The sequence below is a fragment of the Coturnix japonica genome, chromosome 17, assembly GCF_001577835.2.
Source record: "Coturnix japonica isolate 7356 chromosome 17, Coturnix japonica 2.1, whole genome shotgun sequence".
NCBI classification, from domain to species: Eukaryota; Metazoa; Chordata; class Aves; order Galliformes; family Phasianidae; genus Coturnix; species Coturnix japonica.
The window spans coordinates 246001-264371 of record NC_029532.1 but is presented as its reverse complement, the minus strand read 5'-3'; the positions used below and the strand labels follow the sequence as shown (position 1 = coordinate 264371).

At 45.2% G+C, this 18371-nt stretch overlaps 1 protein-coding gene across 1 annotated transcript in view; it reads left to right on the top strand.

Annotated features, from left to right (window-relative positions):
* Positions 1-253: 253 nt before the first annotated feature.
* RABL6 (RAB, member RAS oncogene family like 6) overlaps positions 254-18371 on the top strand; it is a 31599-nt gene continuing 13481 nt past the window's right edge. The window contains exons 1-8 of the mRNA XM_015878700.2: positions 254-666; positions 3783-3917; positions 6219-6266; positions 9295-9347; positions 10885-10976; positions 11829-11969; positions 13036-13141; positions 15271-15374. Of these exons, the coding sequence (XP_015734186.2) occupies positions 540-666; positions 3783-3917; positions 6219-6266; positions 9295-9347; positions 10885-10976; positions 11829-11969; positions 13036-13141; positions 15271-15374 (806 nt within the window). The 5' untranslated portion in view covers positions 254-539. The remainder of the gene's footprint in view (positions 667-3782; positions 3918-6218; positions 6267-9294; positions 9348-10884; positions 10977-11828; positions 11970-13035; positions 13142-15270; positions 15375-18371) is intronic.

Genomic DNA, 18371 nt, shown 5'->3' with positions numbered 1-18371 from the left:
CTGAGCGCCCCCCCCCGCTCCGCACACCGATGTCTTTTGGACCTTGCCGCTCCCCGTAGCGGCGCCGCGCGCTCCGTCTCTGGCGACGAAGCGGAAGAGCCAAGATGGCGGCGGGAGCGGCGCGTCCGGCCCTGAGCGGCGTCCGGCGGGGCTGAGCCGAGCTGAGCCGAGCCGAGCCGAGCCGAGCCGAGCTGAGCCGAGCTGAGCTGAGCTGAGCTGAGCCGAGCCGAGCTGAGCTGAGCCGAGCTGAGCTGAGCTGAGCTGAGCCGAACCGAGCCGAGCCGAGCCGAGCCGAGCCGAGCCCGCACCACTGCCACCCGCAGGAGCTGCCCGCCGCGGGCCATGCCCGGTTAGCGCCCCGCCCGGCACACAGCGGGCCCGGCCGAGCCCCTTCAGCGCCGCGCCCGCTCGTCCCCCCATGGCCCGGCCCTGAGCTCCCGGCCCGATGCTGCTGTTCCCCTTTGGGCCGCGCTTCTCCTGAGCCCGCGGCGGCCGCGGCCCTTTTCCCGACGGCGGCGGCGCAGGGCGGGAGCGGCACCATGTTCTCGGCGCTGAAGAAGCTGGTGGGCTCGGAGCAGGCGGGGCGGGACAAGAACATCCCCGCGGGGCTGCAGTCCATGAACCAGGCTCTGCAGAGGAGGTTCGCCAAAGGAGTCCAGTACAACAGTGAGTCCCGGTATCGCCGCGGTGCGGGAGGTGCTGGGCCGGCACCGGGCAGTTGTTTGGTAGGGGATTGTTGTCGCTTAAGTGTGGGGGAATAAACCCCCCGGGCAGGTGGGTCCCGCAGCACCGGGTCCTTATTCCACATCCCGTGGGTGTGTGTGAGGGGCTGTGTCCTGCCGGGGCTGAGCGCCGTGTGCCTTGCTGTGTCCTTGGCAGGCAGTGCCATCCTGGTTGTCTGGCTCTGTACCTGATGCAGCTGGTCTGTTCGCAGTGAATACTTTTTGCCTTACCCTATTGAGGCTCAGAGCTGTGCTTTGCCCCCTGGGGCTCAATAAAGGTTATTCCTAATACATTTCAGGAAGGCACTGCAAGTATGTGTATGTGTATCCAGCTCCAAGTAACCATAGTGAGATGGGGTCAGTAATCACACCATCCCAGCTGAAAATAGAGCAGAAATGCTGTTAGGGCCCCACACACAGAGGGGGAACAGAATGAGTGTATTTGAATGTGAGATGTGAAGGCAGCGGTTGGCAGGGCAGGGCTGGGTTGAGGGGGTTTTTTTGCTTTCTTTTTTTAGCCTTGTCGCCCTTGAGTGTGTTTCTGAGCTGAGAGATTTTAGGAGCTTGCAGCTTTGCTGGGGAGAGCATTTGGTGAGTTTACCGGATATTAGATATGCTGACAGCGTTGAATTTAGACAATTAGCAACTTAGCAAGCAGTCATAAATATGAGCAGCAGCACGTTGTTTCTAGTGACAGATGAGTGGCGAGGCTGCAGCTGTAGCTCCCTGACACACAGCACTGCACCAGACCCACACCTGCAGATCTGCATGAATTCTGTCCATCACTGCAGAGTTGTAGCAGTGCCCACAGGGCAGAGCGCATCCATGTGCTTCAGTGTTACATGGGTGAGCTCGGGTAGCTTCTATCAGCTTGTGAATTATGTAAGAGAAGGGAGCTGGTGTTCCAGACAGTGAGTGTGCTGTACAGATCAGCTGCATCCTGCTGGCACAGCAGCAGAAGGGGACAGCCCCTTGTTGTGTGGTGACTAACTGCGTCGTCACCCAACCTGTGTGCATGTGTACCTGCTTGGCATTAATACAGCAGGACCAAAATTGCAAACGGGTGAGCTTTGTTGTTTTTGTCTCATTAGCAAAAGCCTTTGGAGAAGCTTTCTGCTTTGAGCACTGCCTTGTCAGGATCTGTGTTCTAATTATTGCTGTTATATCAGGAATAAAGCTGCATCTTTCTGTCCTGCCATAAGGGAAGCTTTCCAATCTCCATAGTAACTCTTCCCAGTATCACTGTTATATAACGGTTGTAGGAGATGCAGGCAGGGTTATGAAAGAGTTCTGAAGCATTCTCCTAGCCGTGGCACTGGGTAAATGGGGTGGGTTCTGAGCTGAGTGGAGGCTGGCAAAGGTTGGCACGATAAGCAGTTGCTAAGGGAAGGGCAGAGCTGCACATCCCAGTGCTGTCAGTGCTCCTTCATTAGGAAATACAGGAAAATGAACAGAGGGTGGTGGGATGCGTTTTGTAGCCATCTTTAACGCAGATCTTTACAACTTTTCCCCGTAACTGTAACCCAAAGGGTGCTATTATGAGTGGTCCTACAGAAACGTTTCCGAGCTTTTACAGTCCATTATTGTGAACTGAAGCCTGTTTCATGGAGCTGTAGGGGTAGGAAGGGACCTGTAGAGATCCAGATCTAGAGTCTACCCCCATTGCAAGCAGGCTTCCTGTTCCTTGGTGCAGCCCAGCAGTGACTGTGAGTGATGGTGCTGGCAGCAGGAAACCTGGGGGAGGTGAGGCTGTCCCTTGTGGAGAAGAGCTCCCAGCTGAGTCATCCTGGAGTGATCCTGAAGCTGCAGCCCAAGAGCAGCCTGACCACTGCAGGGTCTGCTGGGCCCCTGCCACAAACTGCTTCAGTATCTCATACAGCGTTTGGTGAAGGACTCTGGATTTGGACATGTCTCTCTAAGCTGATCTGTGAGAGCATTTCAAGAGATTCAGGTTCTAAAGAGGACAAACAGGGTCTTGTTCTTCTGTCACAGACCTGCTGCGTTCGTAAAGAGAAACGAAGACAATCCACCTTTGTTTTTTCTCTCCATCTGTAAGCAGGAAACAGGATCTCATGCAGGGCAGTAGGAAATGGTTTGCTGTCTCTGCAGAGATGCTCTGGTACCTGTAAATGAAGGCAGCTTATAAATACTAAGTTAATCCGTGCCTTTATCACCCTTTTAATGAGGAACTTTGTAAAGGAGTAAACAGCAATACCTCTTAGTGGGCGAGAGCAGAACAACCACGATGGCTGCCAGCAGAACTGCAGCACGGGCCCTTTGCAGACATGGCATCTGCTGGTGGTTCCTCCAGGCACCGCTGCTCTCCTCTGAACTGACTGCAGTAACTGCTGTGTTACAACAGGAGGCAGCCTTTGGATGATACACAACCTAATGCTCATCACCTGAATCTGCCATTAGATGTCTCTGAGTGGCCCATTTTTCTAGTGCGTTATAGCAGCTCTTAGGGATCAAATACGAGCGTAAACATTCTGGTTTGGTGCAAGTCAGCTGATGGCTGCCAGCAGCTCGTGGTGAGCACGAAAAACAAAAATCCCGTAATGCAACAGAAGATTTTGGAATCAACACATACCGTATTCAGAAAGAAGAAGATAGCATTAAGGCAGGCTCTGGGATGCTCACATTATTAACTGCTGCAGAATTTACTTTGCTGAGCTGCGTATGGTTAATGGCAGCTGTACAGCCGATGTTTTCCCCTCATGAGGATGTTTTGGTCACTTCTTTCCTTGGGATGGGTTTGAATGCTCTTTTTCCTGCACGCTGCTTGCTGCAGGGTGAGGAGCAGAGGCACAGCTGGATGCTCGCGTGTTCTGAATATCCAGTCTTCACGTGGGTTCTTTTTGCTGAGCTGGTGTGAGTCGCTGAATGAGCACTGATTATAATGACTGAGGCTCATGTTTTCCAACAGAACCCATCATGCCCTTGTAATATGGGAGATCAAACTGCATCTGCATAGTGCTTGCATAAAGTTAACGTGCTTTTCACAGCGTTCTTTCCTTTGTCTTCAATGAGTTTTGTTGATCTGGTTGCTCTTTTCTGCAGTGAAAATTGTTATCCGAGGGGACAGGAACACTGGGAAAACCACACTCTGGCACCGACTACAGGGAAAGAAATTCATTGAGGAGTACATTCCAACTCAGGAGATCCAAGTCACCAGCATCCACTGGAATTATAAAAGTAAGGGGAAAGAGGGAGGAGGGAGTGACACACTTCTCTGTGTCTTGAGGTGGAAAGTGCACTGCATCTGTATTTGTTTCTTCCATGTCTGCTTGGGAGATAAAATGGGCCATCATCACTCTTGTTTTAATTTATTGTTCACAGCTTCTCAGTCACATTTTTAGTAACTTTATTCAGAAATGATGAGGGCTGCTCTACAAGTGCTGCCTCCTGTTTCATGATGCTGGCCCACAGCACCAGAAACAGATGTTGGTGGGATGGCAGCAGAAGCCGAACCTTCACACCAGTATCCAATTACATGTTGCTGCTGTGTGACAGATGGCAGCAGAAGGGTGGTGTGGCAGAATGGCACCTGACGTGGGAGTAAGGGATGGTAGTGAATTCCTCCATGTGGAAGAAAGGGCATTCGTTGATATTCGTCCACACCGTAACACTGATGGAGACCAAAGAGTGAATGTGAGCACAGTGAGGGCTTGTTTCAGCAGTGGCCATGGTGACAGTGGTCACCTCTACTGGTGCAGATCTTTACAATTACCATGCAGGCTCTTGTTTATTGCTGGCAAAAATGCAGGTCTAGTGGTGGGGACTGTGCTGAAATATAATGCTTTGTAGCTGAGAATTTGCTCTATCGAGCAGTGTTATTGTGCTCTTTGTATCTGTTGTATTTCCTTGGAAATAAATAGAAGGCATTACTTTCCGAGTGACTTACATGTATGCTGTAAGAGCTAAAAAATAAGCTTTTGGTGATGGCAATTCAGGGAAGGGTTTTAATTCATGATCCAAAAGATTTTGAAAAATATGTGTGATGTGCTTGACTTGCTGATGCCAACAGGTTTGTGATGAAAATCTGTCTCTGCACAGCACTGCAGTGTTGCATGCAGGTGAAAAGCTTGGTGCAAACTGTTCTTTCACTGATTAAGATGTAAAGAGCATCCCCCAACTGGTGGTGAGGATGCTTTAAAAATGGTTGTAGCACTGATAACTCCAGGCTGAGTTACTGAAGCACAGAAGTAGCTTTTTTTAAGTGCTTGTTTGAATTTGAGAGATGAGGTGTGATTTTTCCCATCTGCTCTGGCAGTGTAAAGCAAGTGGTTCTGAAAGCCTGGATCTAGTCTAGAGAAGACACTGTAGGCACAGTGATTGTATAAGCAGTGCATTAAGTCCAGCTCTTGGGCTCCTGAACAAAAAATGCCACAGCCTTGCAGGCTGCACTACTGACTCAGCATGAGCTTGCTCTACAAAGATCTGCTCGTCATCTCCCTGCATCACCAAGCTGCTGGGAGAAGTGTTTCCATTGGTGTTTCTTTCACTTGATCAAACACTTATTTCCTTACTAATAATCTCCAACAGGAAATTCTACACTGACCTCAAAGCTTGCAGTAATAACTCCCTTTTTACAAATCTTGGAAGGTGTGTTTCCTGCTGAGAAAACCTTCCATCTGCCACAGGAAATGTGAGAAATGGCCTCAGAGCTGATTTCTGCCCTGTTCGTGGAGTTAATCTGTAGAGGAAGAATTAAGTTTGTTTTTCCTCTGATTGTGCTCTCAAGCCGCCTTGAATAAACATTACGAGGCAGCTGGCGGTAAATATTTACAGATGTTAATAATATTGCAGTCAAATATTCAATATGTTGCCTTGTATTAGGTTTACCTTTTAGGCAGGGAACACGTCACCCTGTCAGATCTTCAAAAGTTTTATACTGGAGGAATTCGTAAGAGTAGAACTGAAGTTATTTCTTCCTACTCAGAATGAGCCAAATTGCTTTTCAGTCCCAGTTGTTTTATTATGGAAATTTTTGTATCCAAGTAAGGAATTACCGTTTCTGACTTTAATGTGCACTGTTTTAGTTTTTAGTTGTCATCAATTTTATTCTTCTTTTGGCAATCTCAGAACAAAAAAAAAAAGCAAATGCTTTTGTTCCAACACTTTGAGTGCTTTATAGATCAGTGTGTGGCATTCTCTGCTCTGCGATCCGAAGGGTAAGAAGTGAGTCACATATTTGCATGAGGGTAAACATGATCCCACCCATGAAGCAGCGATTCTTATTTTAAAATAAGGTTTCTTGCAGTTGGAGTCTTCTCAAAGTAATTGTAACCAGAGGGAGAAAGGAAAAGGTTCTGGTAAAATGTTTGCTGGAAATTGATAGTCTTTGGGAGGGGGGTGGATTTCACAAGTATTTCTGAACTGGTTGCTGAAGATTGAAAATACCTTTGGCTCCAGGCTGGGCTGTGTGGGGAGAGCTGGGAGTGTTCATTTTGCTGAAACCCTTTTGCTGACACTGTCTCCTTTCTGTGCTTTTAGCCACTGATGATATTGTTAAAGTCGAAGTGTGGGACGTAGTTGACAAAGGTAAGCTCTATAAGTTCTTTATATTGCAGGCTTGTTGTTTTTTTCCCTTTAATTAAGAACTTACCTGGAATCAGATGAACCTGTTTACTTTTCTTTAGAAAGAGGCACGTATTTATTTTATTCAGCTACATGACTGTTACTTCCTAGGACAGTGTAGAAGGGAGAGGGGAGTCTTGTGTGCTGGAGCCCACTGTGTGCAGTCTGATCTTGACATCAGTCCCAGTGTTTGGAAGCTGATGGCTCATGTCCTGTGCAGCTGATGAGAGCCTGCTGCTGAGTTATTCAGCTTCTCTGAACTCTACTATAAACTTCATCTTCTCTCCTTTATACTTTTAGACAGATATACGCTCTGCATTCTGTTTGTAAAATATTTGTCAAGCTGCTTTTCAAAGAAGTGATATTGGTAAATGGTAAAATGTTACCTGATGGGAGTAACGCACACGGGAGGGAAGGTTGAAAGAGAAGCCATTTACTTCCATCTTTCCTAAGTGCTTACCAACAGAAGCGTTACGATGTATATAGATGTATATAGAATCTGAGCAAAATATCTGTTTTCTCTCTGCCTTGCAACTTTGCTATGAATAGATAGACATTTAACTCAGGAATCGTGTGGCTCCACCATTTATTTCTGTGAATAGCTTCTCTGAGCACAGTCGTCTTCTAAACCAGAGACTTGTCATTTTTTTGGCAAAATGGATTGGATCTGATATGAGCAGATGTTGTTAACAGCTCTTCTGATACTGCCTTCATTTCTGGCAGTGGAACATGTATTAGAAATCTGAAGGGATGCTTTATCTCCACTTTATATTCAAGGTGAAACTCATTCTGTTAAGATCCCTACTTATGGACCACTAATGTGTATTTTTGCGTAGTTAAATGTATTCAATCAGTGTAGTATAAAAATTCACTTTACTACAATTTAACAAAAACAAATCCTTCCCCACTGCCACAGCACTGCACGTTCTTGATAAATGCAACTTTAGGAAAATGTGTGCAAATGAACTCGATCATCTTTAAGGTTAATGTTATTTCATGACAATTTTGTTCTTCCTTCTGCCTGCTTAGGACAAAAAATCCTCCTGCGAGATGCTTTTGGTGAGAGGGGCACCAATGTAGGCAGTAGACTTCAAGTAGTGAAGGATTCAGTGCTGCTGCAGCAGAGTGCTGATGAGACCTGATCCTCCTCCTTTTTTTCCCCGACCTACCAGATCCTGGCTGTTGTGCCTGTTTGGAGTTGTGCAGAATGCTGCTCTTAGCAAACTGAATGTGGACCTGCCAGAATTGCGTGTTCTGAACGTGCACATTGATGTACACTGTTTTCCAGGCTAAATTTCTTTAGCAAGTGTTTCCCGTTGTGGAACAATTGTTCCTTGTTAGAGAAAATTAAGAGATCCGTTTAAATTTAGAAAACCCATCTTGAAAATGGACCCACAGATGTGGGTATGTTGCTGCTAAAGGATGTGAAGTTGAACTGCAGTGTTCAACTTTAGTCTTCTAAAGCAGCTTCAGCCACTTCTCTGTCATGCAGCACTGCCATTCTTTGTATCTTGGTGTGAAAATGCACAGGAGAGTAATCTGGACCCCAGAAAGCTTCTTGTACATTTTTGCACTGAGTTTAATGTGGTTTGGCTAAGTCGTGTTTTGCCTAGCACTTAGAATTGTGCCTCCCTGTCCTTATTGGCTCAACAGTGCTCTTGGATTTTACTCTCCAGACTGTGTTAGTTAGACAGGAAGCAGCATTGTTGGCCCTGCCTGACTGATGAGTGGTGAATTGGTGCCATTTGTTTAGCATAAAGATGTTAATTCGGAAGGAAGGGGGAAAGGGCTGCTGGGAAAGCTTGGAGCCTGAGTCAGGTTGGTACATGGGAGCAGGAGGGAATGGCAGCTGTTACACTGCTGCCCCTCTTACCTTTTTCTTGACTCATGAATGTTTTTTTTCCGTCTTGCAGACTCACTGGAGTGGGTTTATCTGCAGCCTGCTGGGTTTTCCCTGAGCCTGCTCAGAGCTCTTTTGTGTAATGATGCCGTTTGTTAAACTCTTAGCAAGTAAAGCTTGCCCCCAGCTATGGATTGTATTGAATTTTATCTAATAGTGTACTAAGTACAGCCTCCTTTGCTGCCCTTGAACTAAAAGAACATAGAAGAGATATCTATCAGCAGATGTCACAGTCCTGACTCATCTTTCTGGCTTTGCAGCATGTTGTGTAACTGCTGCAGGTTGTGGAGCTGTAGCAGATCCTGAATGCAAAGAAGCTGCTTGAAATTCAGATGATCTCGTATCTTTTGCTAGTTAGGTTCCTGCATCTTTTTCATACACAAACTGAAGGGATCATGTCATATATTGTTTTTCTGTGGCCCCTGGAATAGCATAAGCTCTTTCCACTGTATTGGAGATTGATTTCTTTTCTTGTCATTCTTCTCCCTCTCAGAGATTGATTTGTTGTAAGAATGGGGAAAGATTGGGGTGAATACTTCTGTTATCTTCAAACATTAAAAGTCAGATGACTCTGGGGAGACTAATGGTTTAGAAATGTGTAGTTTGCTATGACATGCATAGAGTGTTAGGTGGATGATTTCTCTAATGCAGCCTTTCTTCATTTAAGTAGGGAAGCGCCTCAGAAATAAATCTCTCGGGAGTAACTTTGTATTTCATAACTAACCTTGACCTGCCTGCTGGAAGAATGAAACACTTTCTTTTCCTTGTTGCCATGTGCAGAACCACAAATTCCACAAGTAATCACTTGATGTTCATCAGCTGGTTTTGTCCCGTGTTGCAGACTCTTAGAAAAGTCAACCTCTTTTGTATTCATCTTCGAATCTGACTAGCTGATAGTCTTGAACAGGGCTGTTGCTTTCCTTCTGCAAGGCATGCCTGTCCCACCCCACCCTTTTCCTAAGGCTTATAGTAGAATTTGGTTCTGCATTAAGGCCATGTTCTAAATTCTGTGGTCCTGACCAAGGATTCACAGATCCATCTTGGAGTTCTCTACCCAGTGTAATGCATTTGTTTTTTACAATTCTTTTTAAGGAAAATGCAAAAAACGAGGAGATGGTTTGAAACTGGAGAATGACCCTCAGGAGGTGAGTCACCTTGAATGTCAATAGCTGCCTCTCAGCAGGAGGCCTCTTGTCCACCTTTGGTCCATGGAGAGTAAGTGCTGTACTTGTTTCTACTGTAAGGCTGACCCAAACCGTGAATAAGTGATCCCTGTGCTTTTGCCTGTGCTTTTTATCCCAGACTGTGCCCCTGCCACCACTTTCCTGCTGTTTGTCTTTTGGGAATGACCCCACCCCAGCTGTTTAGCTGTAGCTTTGTACCTGTTTGCACACAGTGAGTGTCAGGAAGCCCTTTTGTAATGGGCTTCCTGAAAAAAATGAAGAAATTGCTGAATGCCACCTTGCTGCTCCTTAAAAGTGGTCTGGCAATTACCTTTTAGCACCCTTTGAAATGTAGAGGAGGCAGGGGCAATAGAAATGCCACTAGAGTGTAAACATAAATAGTGGCTTCCTCCAGGCTCATGCACAAATGTGTGTCCTTTGGATCTACTTTTGTAGAACGAAGTGCCATATGGGAGAGCTTAATCTCACGTTCCTCAAACTGCATTTGGGCTGCCAGTGCATTTCTGTGGTATCTCTTTCAAAAGCTGCACTATTTTATTCTCAGGAAAAGTTAGTTTTAAAGGCACTTGATTGCATGGCATTTACTGCAGAGCTTTATCCCTCCTGTTCATGTCACTGCATTTTGGATTGCAGTGCATAGGCAGAGTTTGGGTACTTGCTCAGTAACTTCTTGAAAACCACTAGAAATTGATGCAAAATGGGGTGTTACTGATACACAGATTGCTGAGTACTCAGTTATGGGGATGAGTCACGGCAGTAAAGAGTTTTCTGGCACTGAGGGTGGCAGTCCTCCTCAATCCATGTGGTCAGATCTGAAGGATTTTCTTTAAAAATATTCTCTTCTTATGGGAAAAGGCCTCTATGAGAGCAGTTGTGGCAGCTGCTTCTTCCTTTACAGTTGTGTGTACATTTTTCACTCTTGGAAAATGAGTCAGAGTTGTTGTGTTGGTACCAAATTGCAGCAGGAGCCTTGCAGCTTCAGTTGTGACCAGCACTGATCTTTATGCAGAGTCCAAGCAGTGAAAACCAAACTGACTGCTAATACATAGTTTGAACTCTGCGTGGAAGAAAATCAGTAGAAACTACATCCTAGTGGTACACATTGAAGCATTAGAAATATAGTCAATATTTGGGTTGGCAAAGATGTAGGAGGTAAGATCTCTGCACTCTGCTTTGTAAACTATACAGATTTATCTTGTTAATGCAGGAACTGAGGGCACAGGGAGAGAGGAAGGAGTGTGTTTTAGGACTTCTGCCAGTCATGGCTTCCTTTTTTTCAGAGGCTGCCAGGTGATACAGGTGCTGGTCCTGTGGGCACTGCGAGCTGTGACCCACCAGGCACCTTTTCTCAGTGATGATAATGTGAACCCCACAGGTCCTTCTTACAGTGGCTGTTGCTTTTGGCAGTTTGCCTATTCAGCACCATATCAGTTGTATTCTGTCTGAAGTTGAATTATTTACTGCTCTTTTGCTTTTCTTTCTTCTTCTTTTTCCTCAGGCAGAGTCAGAAATGGCTCTGGATGCAGAGTTTCTGGACGTGTATAAAAATTGCAATGGTGTAGTGATGATGTTTGACATCACCAAACAGTGGTAAGACATCTTCAGCAGCATGCATTACATCATGTGATTCTCGCTTGGTTAAAGCAAGTGATTTCTGGACCTCTTGATTCCCACGTGGCCTCTGGTGCTGATAAGCAGCCTAATGAGTCAAAGCTAGCTTGTATCCCTCGAAGTAATAGCTTTATCTTCTGCCATGTCTTTTAATATAGTCCTCTCCTGGGTTTGTACAAGCAATCTCCCTGTGGACTTGTGGACTGCAGTTTCTGATATACTGCTATCTGAGGCTTGGTAATGAGCACTGACACAGGTGCAGAGAGTATGGTGGGCATGTTACGCCTTGCTGTGCAGACCACAAGGGGAAAGGGAAAGCTAGAGAGGAATTTCCAGGAGGACAGGTGTCAGTAAGGATTATTTAGATGGCTTAGGCTGCATTAATGCACAGAAATAATGAGCTGTTCATTTTGCATGTATGAGGAGGAGGGGAAGAGTCATGTGGGAACAAGAATTGAAAAAGGAGATGGTATGAGTTTCTGCTTTGCACTTAAGCTTGTGTTATGCAGGTTGATGTGGTTCAGTGAGCCTCCATGGGTGGGGGAATTCTTTTGCTTCCCTCACAGAATTTTGTAGGACTGAGGGAGAGATTGCAGCAAGAGGTGCGAGGTCTCTGCTGGAAGTGCTTTATTGAACTTGGCATTTTTGAATAAAGAGCAACACACACGTATTTACAGTGAATGTATTAGGGGGGAGGGGGAGGCCACAGCATAGAAGGGATTTTGGATAGAATTCTTACTTTGTGTCTTTTTTCTGTGGTTTGTACGTGCAACTGCTTACAGAATGATGGTTCGCTCTCATTTGCCTGTGTCTGTCTCTCCTTTGGTGAAGGACGTTTAATTATATTCTGAGGGAGCTTCCTAAAGTGCCGACCCACGTTCCAGTGTGTGTGCTTGGGAACTACCGAGACATGGGGGAGCACCGGGTCATTCTGCCTGGTGACGTGCGGGACTTCATTGACAATCTGAACAGGTAACGAGGTGGCACCGAGCTCAGTGGACAGGGGAGCAGACTGTCACTGTTCTCTGTCATCATCCGTAGAAAACTGTTGCCACTGTGTTTCAAATCTGCATCATGTTTATCCTGCAGCCCTCGGCATCTCCAAAGTGTGTTTTCTGGGTACAACCAAATCATACTCCTCCTTTGCCAGACAGGCAAGATTTTTCATCTTAGAGGTCTCTGAGGCTCTCTGTTACATATTACTTACTGATCAGCATTCAATAGATAGTACCTTTCAATGCGGGTTTATGTTTTTAAGGCAATTTTTTATTTTCTCAGTCTTTATGCATACATCAGTGGTATCAGAATCGAGGCTCGATTCTGTACAGTAATCATTTCTTTACAAATATATCTCTGTGTGTGACTCAGCTGAGCTTAATGCATGGTGCTGATGCTTGAGTAGGTGACTCAAGCTGCGTCTGCTGCTTGTTTGTGAAATATAACCTTAACCCCCTCCCAGTTTAGTAAACCAATGACCCAATGTCCTAACACAGTATCTCTCAGTCTGCCATGGCGCTGCAGCCCCCCAGCAGCAGCATTCCGACTTTTTCTGCTGCCCTTCAGGAGGGACAGAGTCTGAGTAAAAGTGTGGAGTCGAATTCCTCCGTGTAGAAAAAAACGTATACATTGACATTCTTGCTGCTTGCTGAATGTTTATGGGAACCAGACAGTGGTGTCAGCACAGTGAGGTGTGGGGGGTGCATTTTAGCAGTGGCGACAGCGACATGAAAGACAAGCCGTGTTCCATTTGGCCACAGACAGCTATTGCACCACAAAACAAAGAGCATCTCAATCAGCTCATCCACACAAGTCAGTTAATGGTGGTAACTTTTGAAAAATATCATTGAGGATCTGAGCGTTTGCTCTATCAAGTAATGTTATCATGCTCTTTGTATCTGTTGAGTTTCCATGGAAATAAGTGGGAGACATTCCTTTTGGAGGATTGTTCATGGAATTTAATTCAGCAGGTGTCTCTTCTGAGTGATTGCATGTCTTTTGTATGTTTTTTTTTTTCTCTTTGCCTTTCTGGTTGAGACAGGCCTCCTGGCTCCTCATATTTTCGCTATGCTGAGTCTTCCATGAAGAACAGCTTTGGCCTCAAGTACCTGCATAAGTTCTTCAACATCCCCTTCTTGCAGCTGCAGGTAAGAGATGCTGCTTCCATGACATGTGCAGGACAGAGTTCATGGACATTTGACTTTATATGTGAGATTTTGTGTTATGGCTGATTGAGGATCCCAAATAGATTTTTGTTTTCATAAGAATCTAGTTCACAGAATTAACAGGTTACTGAAAGTCATTGTCCTAATCTGAATGGTACCTGATCTGCTTGGATCCTATATCAAGAAGACCCAAGTATCTGATTTATGTTATAACTGAGCCATCTTGGCTTGACTAAGAGAGAAGGTGAGGGCTGGATGGGCATGGCAGGGTGGATTTCTCAGCTGTGGTCCTTAATGCCTTTAGGGATGCAAATGATGTTGCATAGGTGCTTTTTTTTTTTTTTTTTTTTTTTAAATGAAAAAAATCAGACAGTTGGTTTTGATTTTCTTTTGCTTGTAAGTGAAATATCTGTGTGTGTTTTTACACACACAATCCAAAGTGAAATGCTAATTCAGAGTCAGTTCCCTGGGGGCAGAGGAGCTGCTGGGCTGCATGTGTGGCTCCGCTGTGTCCTTCATGGAGCCGGTTCAGCGCCCTGCTTTTGGGCTGCACATCTCTGTGTTCAGCTTCCCCATGCATCTTTCATAAAGGAAGTGGCGGCTGAAATCCATACCCGCGGTACAGAGCAAGCTCCCCCTGGCAGCCTGGCCTCTTCAATTATTTATCAGTTCCTTTGCAGGGGAAGGAGCCTCAGATCTGAGGACATGGTTTAGCCGTGGGTGCAGCCGGTGGCCTGCATGGTGTGCTAATGGGATCAGGTCAGCCGGGCCTTCAGAGCACTGCAGAATTCTGCAGGCAGCTGAAATTGCCTTCTCCCAGAAAGCACTTGAAAGTGGCGTTCAGCCAAAGCCCTGGTCTGCAGTACGTGCTTTATTCCCTTCTTTTGGGTCATTGCTAAAAATAAGCTGCTGCTTTAATATTTTAATGCCAGCACGGTAAAATAGGATTTATTTTTATGTGTTTGGAAGTCCACTATTAGTAATGAGTTTTTCTTGATTAAATCCAAGTTCTGAGTTTACTGGGAAAATAGAAATAAATAAAACCTCAGGTGCGTGTCTTATTGCGGAGGAATAAGGAAAGGGAAACCTGGCAAACCTCTTGTTTAATAAAAGCCATTATCAAAGTGCCTAAGGTAAGCATTGGAGAGCAGTGTCCTCTTTGACTGTCTATTCAGCTAATTTGATCAGCATTTCCTTCACTCATTTAGGGAAAGGAAGAGTTCAAGGAGCAGGGATCTTCCCTTTGTGTGGATTATTTTATTATTATTTATTTTATTTATTTATTTATTTTGTGCTTGCAGTCTATGAATAATAAAAAAGGATGAAATTGTTACTTCTGAAATGTTGGATGCTGGTATTTAAAGTCACTTAGTACAGATCAGTGCTTCTGTTTAGTGCAGCAGGTTTAAATCTATAGCACGTTTTGCTGAAACTTCCTTGTATAACACATTGAAGGGAATTCAGGTTAACTAATGGCTTCATAACTCTTTGCATACATTTTAATTGAGTTCACATTTCCATCTGCACAGCGTTTATGAATATGAAAAATGAAATGAACCTGGTGCAGGAAAATGGATTAACACAATAACAAAGCATACAAATTAAGAATGTCAGTATCTACTAAGCAGTGAGTTAAATGATCATGGAAATGTTGAGGAAGGCCTTGTCTTTCAGCAGATTAACGTGTTTTAAATGTGATTTTAAACATACAAATCACCTGTCAGGGAGATGCTGGAGCTGCTGCTGCTGGAGGGATCCCTGTGCTGGCCCTGCAGCAGGACAGGCAGCTCCTTGGGGTAGTGCAGCTACTGGTGCTGCTGATTTCTGGAAATCACATATTACTGGTTGATGATCTGATCCTGTATGGCCATTGGAACGGATTGCTTTCATACAACCTGATTGCTTGGATTAATATGCTTTTTTGCTACCACTTCTGCATTCTGTTGTGCAGAAATATTTAAATTGAACACCATGAGATGGACCAAAGCTCCTGTTTAATTAATTGCTGTGGGTAGAGTGGTGACACCAGATCTTGGTGCACCCTGAGAGTGCACAGAGATCTGTTACGATGACCCTTCCTGCTCAGACCTGGCTTGTTTTCCTTTCTTTAGAGGGAGACGTTACTACGGCAGCTGGAGACAAATCAGCTGGATATTGATGCGACTTTGGAGGAGCTGTCAGTGCAGCAAGAGACAGAAGATCAAAACTACGAACTGTATGTCACTGAGCAGTCTTTTCTGTTTTGTTGCACTCGGTATCATACGAATGTTGTGCAGCCCCAGCTATGGCTTGTGGCCAGGCTGAGGCAGCCAGTGAGTGACATTTAGGGTTTCTTTGCAAGTTGTAAAATGTCACTTTAAGTGATGTCTCCCAGAATACAGCATGAAGAATGTACTCTGGGATCCCTGTCAAAGGGTCTGTTATCTGCAAGCTACAAGCATGTGACCTATGGGAGGGCAGTGGAGGTGGAGCTGAGCAGTACACCTGGAAGCAGTACATGGTAATGGGGTTATAGATAAGTATGTTGTAGCCTCTGATGCTGAAAGGGGATATTTTCCATCTCTGTAGTGTTCAGCATGCAAGTTGATTACTTTTCTTCTAGCTGTGGCATTCCTGAGTATGGTGTGTCTTCTGAAAGGCAGCAACTGATAGCTACAACGTGGTTGTCTTTTGTTCCCTTTGAATACTTTTAATCTCCTCAGAGTATTTCTGGTTTGAAGCAGGGACTAGTTTCCTGATGCCTTATCATTTTTCAATGCCTCATCTGTTTGCTGCTTGAAATGAGCGTTTGCCAGTTAGCCCTGGAAAGCTAGTGCATCTGTAGCATGGTGAACTGGAGGCTTGGTTGGTTGCTTGGGTTTAGGTGGTACTTGCAAGAAGGTGTCTGCAGGCGTGGGTGCTGCATCACCTGCTCTTTAGTGGTTCCTGCTGTCCTTGTGTTCTCCAGCTCACAGTGCCATCAGTCAGGCAGTGCAACAAGGCAGGATGGCCATGCTGGGACAGCTCAGTTATTTCGTTCACCCCGTGTCTGGCTGCTGGCAGAATGACTGATGCTAAATTTGGATCAGTGAGAACAAAAGGAGCACAAGAACTCTTCATCCTGCTGTGGCTGGGTACCTGAGGACAAAACGTCATTGCTCTAAATTGTGCATCCCAAAGAAAACACGAGGTGGCACACAACTCTGCCTCATCTGGCTTATGTAAGCAGTCCCTTGGCAGCTGCTGGCCAGGCTTTGCCTGTGTAAGATGTGTTTGGAGGCTTCCAGCTCTTTCTTTGAGCCTGGTCTCTGCCTGCTGCACCTGTTGCTCTGATACCTGCCCTGTCCTGTCTCAGGTTTTGCATTTTCAGTGCTGCTAAGTCATGTCTCAGTCCTTCTTCAGTTGCAGAATTCTTATTAAGCAATTGCTTTTCTGAATGTTCTGAATTTGAAATTTGCTCAGTTTTCCCATGTTCAATTGTGTCCATCTTACCACATGTCATAAGGAAAACTTTTAATGTATTGTGTCTGTTTATTTTGGTGCGTTTTTCCACCTTTCGTTATCAAAAGGCGGAATTTAATTCCAAGAATTCAGTTCTCTTTCAATTACCTCCCCCCACCTTGATGTTAATGCAAGTTACTCAATGCTTAAGTCTTTTTTTTTTATGAGAACTCTCATTTTCTTTGACAGTCACTTTTGAGGAAGCCAGGAACTTGTCATCTATCAGCCACTATGTCATTGCTTGATTTGTAAGCACGTGAAGTCCATCCTTTTTACAGGAATTGTTCATTAGAAACAAATTGTCACATCATGAACTCTGTTGAAAAGCTCTTAAGCAAAGTGTTAGTCAGGCTTTGCAAAAATATATTCAGAGCAGTTGGTCTTCAGATTATCTGAGATACTGTATGATGCTGAAAATGGCTTCAGCAGCAGAGTCCTTCCCAGGTTTGCCACGTGTTAGAACTCCTGGACACTTTCTCAGTACTGTTGTACAGCTGGTATCTGCATTGCCAGGTCATGCTGGGTAGCCAGGTACTGCTGCCCAGGTAGGGAAGGTGATAAATCAGTGACTGATTCTCTCATCATTGATCTTGCTAGAGAAGTGGAAGAAGTGGGATATGTGTGGGCTGGTGTAGGGGGACCATTGTCCTGCTGCGTCGGTTTTGTGTCGGATGGAAAACCTGAGGAGCAGCTGGGCAGAGATGGTCCCTCTGAGGCCAGGCAGCCAGTTCCAGCCCAGCTTCTGCTGATAGAGGATTGATTTCACGTCCAGGAGCATGGGCTCAAGGGGGTATCAGGTTCAGGAGGCCAAAACAAACAAGGAAATCAAGCCCTCTGTGCAATTACCCTAATGAAATTGATGTCATAAGGTCTGTTAATCCTCTTTTCACAATTAATAAAATAACCTGAAGTATTTCTTGCCACATGAAATACATTTGAAAAATTGATCACAGTGCATTAGAACCGGGAGCCAAAAGCTTCAGGCTGCTGCCATCTTCAATAGCAAATGAACACAACACTGATAATTTCAGGGCTGTGAAGATAATGAATCCTTTTATTCTTCTTAGGTTTGTTCTGTACAAAGGGCAATAGCCACCTCAGGCCCTGATAAATTTTGGATCCCACAGAGCATGTTCATCTTTAAAATTGCATAGAGGTCTCTTGTGAGCCAGCCCAGCACACAGTGAGTTATCCAGGAGTTCTGAGGATACGAACTTGTTATTGAGCCTGAAATTGAAGGATTAAAATGCAAACAAGTTGCCCATGTGGATGTGGACAGAAACCCATCTGGGGTTACATGGCATGTTTGCTGTCTCTAAAACAAACAAATGTACCCAGGTCACAGCATGAGTTCGTCTTGTGCATCAGCTGTCTATTAAACCTAATGTGAATGTGAAACTGCTTGTTTGGCACTGAGATTCTGAGCGAGTCCTTTTACAAAGGCCTGCCAAAAAAAAAAAAACAAAAAAAACAAAAAAACCAAGTTCAAGGAGCAGAGTGGCCAGACTGCATAGAATGAGAGAAAAACAGACACGTGGCAGGTGTGACCTGGTGTGTTCCTAAAACAGCCTCACTAGTGCCTCAGGAGAGTGTGTGTAAAGCCAGAGAAAGCATTCATGCATTATGTAGTATTTTTCAAGTGTGGAGGATGCTTGGACACCTCCGCCCTGGAAATTACTGAGAGCTCGCTGGCAGCATTTTCACGTATGCTGTTTTTCCACCCACCTCTTCC